This window comes from Orycteropus afer, unplaced genomic scaffold, assembly GCF_000298275.1.
Source record: "Orycteropus afer afer isolate SDZICR_OR568_19922 unplaced genomic scaffold, OryAfe1.0 scaffold00143, whole genome shotgun sequence".
In the NCBI taxonomy this organism is placed as follows: Eukaryota; Metazoa; Chordata; class Mammalia; order Tubulidentata; family Orycteropodidae; genus Orycteropus; species Orycteropus afer.
Window position 1 is genome coordinate 4,851,512 of NW_006921730.1, and position 5,704 is coordinate 4,857,215.

Genomic DNA, 5,704 nt, shown 5'->3' on the forward strand with positions numbered 1-5,704 from the left:
CCACCAGCCACTCCTTGGAAGGAAGATGGGGCAATCTACTTCCATAGTGATACCGCCTTGGAAACCCAAGGAGGGGTTGCTATGAGTCGGGTCTGACTCGACGGCACATAACAACAACAACAACAACAACAACATACCTATTTAGGTTCCCAGTGGATGATAGGTAATCTAGAAAACAACTTTGTACATTACCAGTTGCTGTTGAATTGACTTCAACCCATGGAGACCCCATGTGTGTCAGAATAGAACTGTGATCCATGGGGTTTTCAATCGATAATTTTTCAGAAGTAGATCACCAGGCCTTTCTTCCAAAGAGCCTCTGGGTGGACTGAAACCTTCACCCTTTTGGTTGGCAGCTGAACACATTAATCATTTGACGCACCCAGGGACTCTAAATATGCTGCTTATTAGTTATCACATTATAGCATATTTGTTATTTTTTCTATGTCATTGTTCCTCCAAAATAATCATCAAACTTAGCCCTTTTCACTAGCCTCCTCCTCAACAACATTTTTTCTCACCTACATGTTTAAATATCACATTTTTCCTATCTCCATTTTGATCATGAGGTTTTCCCTCTCTCATATTCCAGCGTTTTCTGATCATTTCCCATATGAGATGCAAATCCCTGAAATAACTCATCAACCCAATCCCTGCTCTCAGACTGCAAATCTCTTCTAAGGAGTCTTCCCTATTTAAAACACAGTCAGCTTCCATCTCAGACTTTTATATATATATGATATCATGACTTATCAGTCTCTATAAAATAGAGGTTCACTGATTGGAATTCATATTCTCAACAACATTCAAGTGTTAGGGAGGTAGCTTTTTCTTAGGGAAAGAGCCTGGGATTTGGACCTAGACAGATCCACATTTGAATCCTAGCACAATTATTGTGTGATCTCAGGAGAGCAACTTGGTCTCTTTAAGTCTTCCATATCTGATGATAATACCTAATGTCCAGATTGTTGTGAGGACAAAATGAAACAATGTGTAGTATAAATCTAGTACAGTGGGTGGCATATGTTGTTTATTAATAAATGATTGTTTCTTCCATTTCCTGGACTCTATATATTTCCTGAGCTTACTATTAAAAGGCTGTTTTAGAGTCAGGAACTGTTTCCATCTAAAAGCATGCTAAGAGTTCCTACATACATAATAGAGACTCGAGTGTGTGAAGAAAATACATACACTCCGTTTCCTTTCTGCTTGCTCAGTCAATCCCCCACCAGGACTGCTGGAGCACACAGGGAAACATCACCTCTCAGAGGTCCATATTCTCACTATAGGTAGCACATTGGTGGTGGGGGAAGTCTCTAGGTTCTAGAGCAAGCTGCCCCACCAAACAGAGAGAGAAGGTTACAGACAGAGACACAAAGTTCATTAACTCAAGGCCCCAACTCACCTGCCAGAACCAGCTTCCCTGAAGCAAGATGAAGCTTGAATACAAAAGCTCCAAAATTATGTTGGTCCTCATGAAATCGATGAAGACAAATAGTCCTGTCACAATGATGACCAAGACCAGCAGCTGGTGCACAAAGATGTCCAGCATATCTCGGCCATGAGTATGGTTGTAGAAGATAAAAGCTGAGAAAAGGGGGGCAGGGGAGAAGAAAAAGCTTGTCTTTTTCAATGAAACTAAGGGCCATCTACTTACTGTTTCTTTTTTATGGTGTTTCTCAGTTAATTCCTTCTTTCTCCTTCCCCCCTCTCTCGTTCTCTTTCCCTCTCATTCTCTGTCCCCCGCCTCATTCTTTCTTTCTCATTCTTTCTCTCATACTTACCCTCCACAAAAAAGGCGTTTGACAACATTAACTTGGCTAAGGAGGCAGGAAGTGAACGGCTAGTGTAACATAAGATGTTTGTCACACCAACCAGCCCAAAGAAGAAATACATAGTGCAATGATGCCAGCCCAGGAGCTTGTTCCACTGGCCTTCTTTATAATCATATAAGGTCAGGTAAGGTCCTCCAGGAATAAACTGTTCTCCAGTCATACCTGCAGAGGAACATATCACAGTTTTAATAGCACTCTCCCTAACCTTACCTAGAATACAGACTCATGGGAACATTAGCCCGCAGCTTATTCCAATCTATCTATTATATATAATCCATCAATATATAGATATATAGGTATCTCTATATCTATATATCTATAGATAGATATATAGATATAGAGATACCTATATAGATAGATATAATCTATCAATTATGTCTCTTTTTACATTATTTCTGTCTTTTAAGTATATTCCTAATAGCTGAGCACTGGTGCTTTATGCTATTTTTTTTTAAGGTTCAAATATTGGTTCAGATATTCAATTGTAGTCAAAAAGCTATTTCAGATCTCCAAGGCTGATGATCTTAGTTCTGCTGCCTATTCCAATGTAGTGACAAAGATAAATCCTGAATGATTTGGGTGTTTGGATTTACAAGAACAGTCCTGTCAAGGTTAATTATTTTCTTCTTAGACATTTCATTTTTGAGTAGCTTCCATGAAGTAGGGGTTGTGCTTGGTTCAGGATAAAAATGCTGAAGTATAAGCTTTTTCCCAATAAGTTTAACCAAGAATGCTCAGATGGCTAGAGTGTATTGTTTTGTCAGTTATATAAAATTAATCTTTTTAGAGATCTGTTTTATGTATTAATGTATAGAATTTGACAAAGGATCTCCTCTCTTTGGAAATGGACATTGCTATAATTTGAAGGCCATTAGCAAAGACCTACTGTAATGAATAAAAACAAAGAAATCCAGTGGGGAAATGGTAAGTGTTACATTTAAAAAATGAGAGGCTACAGTGGAACACTGAGAACACAGAACATTTTTATAGAATTTTCAAGGTCAAGGGAAGATTCTTAGTAGTCCAGCCTGACTTTTCTCTTCAATTTAGGAACCATGAGAAAAGGGTCAGAAGGCAAGGACTTCTTCAGCCTTGACCTTTCTTGACAGCCTACAAATAATGATTGCCTATAATAGCTCCAGTATTGTCATATCATTTTGAAAAGGGTTTCCAATAAAGTCTACTCTCTCAGGCATCAGAAGAATAGAAATAAAATTATCTCAGAAGCTCTAAACAATAGTATAAAGGAAATTCACCTTGACTGGTTTGGCAAGTTAACTACTATGACTAACTAATCACAGGACAGGTCTTTTTATAAACATGAAGCATCACCTTCCTAACAAACTATATAAATAGAAATTACAATTAGAATACTTGTTAAGAAATACTTGAATTAAAAAAATTCATTTTAGCAATTTCTTCATTTGACATTGAATTTCTTTCTGTATGTGAAACACCCAATAGGAGAAAATAGAACACAGAAATTATCCACTCACCAGTTAAAGCCATGCCAATTAAGATGGCTCCCTCTAAAATTTCTATTCGATGGAATAACGTTTTAGAACCAAGATAGTAAGTTTTCTTGTACTTTTTGCAGGCATATTTCAGAGTATATTTTGTACTCCACCACAGACCCATGAAATAGAAAAAACTTCCAGGGAGGGCATGACCTTTGAAACTCCCCATCTTGATCTATTAAAACAAGAACACACAAAAAATGAAGACATTTCATTTCCAGAACCTGGTCAACACACTGATTGTTCCTATAAAGTTCACCATCTTCAGATGATTGTGAGTACAACAGTGATTTAAAAGCATCAAATGTTACTGTTGACAGTAGTAGATCTCATTACAATATAAAAAAAAAGAAAAATTCATATTTGTTATACACAGTTGGCACTGTGTCAAGGGTTTTATGTGATATCTCCAAATCAATCTTTACAATATAGTCACAAATATGAGTTTATATTATACCATTTTCAATTTAAGATACAGATTTAGAGAAGTTAAATAACTTGCTGAAATCTCACAAAATTAAGTTTTGTTGTTGTTTACCAGAAAGCAAAAAGGACTTTTTTTTAATGGTAATTAAAAAATTACCATTAAAAAATCTAATTCATCATACAATTGCACTTTAAGCATATGTAAAGGAAAGTAGCCAAAGCAAATGAAAGAAATGATGAAGTAAATGATCTGAACAGATTTCAAAGGGTGGCTCAAGAAGACAAAGTTAAGTATTATAATGAATTGTGCAATGACCTGGAGTTGTAAACCAAAGGGAAGAACACACTCAGCATTTCTCAAGCTGAAAGAACTGAGGAAAAAATTCAAGCCTTGAGTTACAATATTGAAAGATTCTATGGGAAAAATATTGAATGATGCAGGAAGCACCAAAAGAAGATGGAAGGTATACTTAGAATCACTGTACCAAAAAGAATTGGTCATTGTTCAACTGTTTCAGGAGACGGCATGTGATCAACAACCAATGGTAATGAAGGAAGAAGTGCAAGCTGCCCTGAAGGCACTGGTCAAAAACAAGGCTCCAGGATTTGACAGAATACCAACTGAGATGTTTCAACAAGTAGATGCAACACTGGAAGTACTCATGCATCTATGCTAAGAAATTTGGAATACAGTTACCTGGCCAACTGACTGGAAGAGATTTATATTTGTGCCCATTCAAAGAAAGGTAACCCAATAGAATATGGAAATTATCAAACAATATCATTAATATTATACACAAGAAAAATTTTGCTAAAGATAATTTAAAAATGGTTCCAGCCATATAGCAACAGAGAACTGCCAGAAATTCACACTAGATTCAGAAGAGGACATGGAATGAGGGATACCATCACTGATGTCAGATGGATGGTGGCTGAAAGCAAAGAACACCAGAAAGATGGTTACCTGTGTTTTATTGACTATGTAAAGGCATTTGATTATGTGGCTTATAACAAATTATGGATAACATTGAGAAGAACTAAACTGTACTCATGAGGAAGATTAATTGTTCAAACAGACCAAGGGATACTGTGTGGTTTAAAAGCAGAAAATTGTGTTTCAGGGTTATTCAATCAGTATGCTGAGCAAATAATCCATGAAGCAGGACTTTATGAAGAAGAATGCAGTAACAGGATTGGAGGTGGACTGATTAACAATCTATGATGTGCAAATGACACAACCTTGCTTGCTGAAAGCAAAGAAGACTTGGTGCACTTACTAATGAAGATCAAACTCCACAGCCTTCAGGATGGATTACACCTCAATGTAAAGAAAACATAAATCCTCACTACTGGACCATAAGTAACATCATGATAAATGGAGAAAAGATTGAAGTTATCAGGGATTTCATTTTACTTGGATGCACAACAATGCCCATGGATGCAGTAGTCAATAAATCAAATGACGTATTGAGTTGGGCAAATCTGCAAAAGGCCTCTTTAAAATATTCAAAAGCAAAAATGTCACTTTGAAGATTAAGTTGTACCTGACTCAAGCCATGGTATTTTCAATCATCTCATATGCATGTCAGAGGGAAAACCAGAAAGATGTTTGCCTGTGTTTTATTGGCTATGCAAAGGCATTCAACTGTATGGATCATAACAAACTATGTATAACATTGTGAAGAGTGGGAATTCCAGAATAGTTAATTTTGTTCATGAGGAACCTGTACATAGACCAAGAGGAAGGGAGAGTTTAAAATCAGGAAAGCTGTGCATCAGGGTTGTATAATTTAACTATACTTATTCAATTTGTATGTTGAGCAAACAATCTGAGAAGGTGGACTATATGAAGAATGCATCATCAGTGTTAGAGGAAGACTCATTAGCAACCTGCAATATGCATATGACATAACCTTGCTTGCTGAA

At 36.5% G+C, this 5,704-nt stretch overlaps 1 protein-coding gene across 1 annotated transcript in view; it reads right to left on the minus strand.

The window, feature by feature from the left end:
* TMEM45A (transmembrane protein 45A) overlaps window positions 1-3,521 on the minus strand; it is a 26,696-nt gene extending 23,175 nt beyond the window's left edge. The window contains exons 1-3 of the mRNA XM_007945782.1: window positions 3,332-3,521; window positions 1,785-1,997; window positions 1,406-1,587 (exon numbers count right to left, since the gene is read on the minus strand). Of these exons, the coding sequence (XP_007943973.1) occupies window positions 1,406-1,587; window positions 1,785-1,997; window positions 3,332-3,521 (585 nt within the window). The remainder of the gene's footprint in view (window positions 1-1,405; window positions 1,588-1,784; window positions 1,998-3,331) is intronic.
* Between the last annotated feature and the right edge of the window lie 2,183 nt (window positions 3,522-5,704).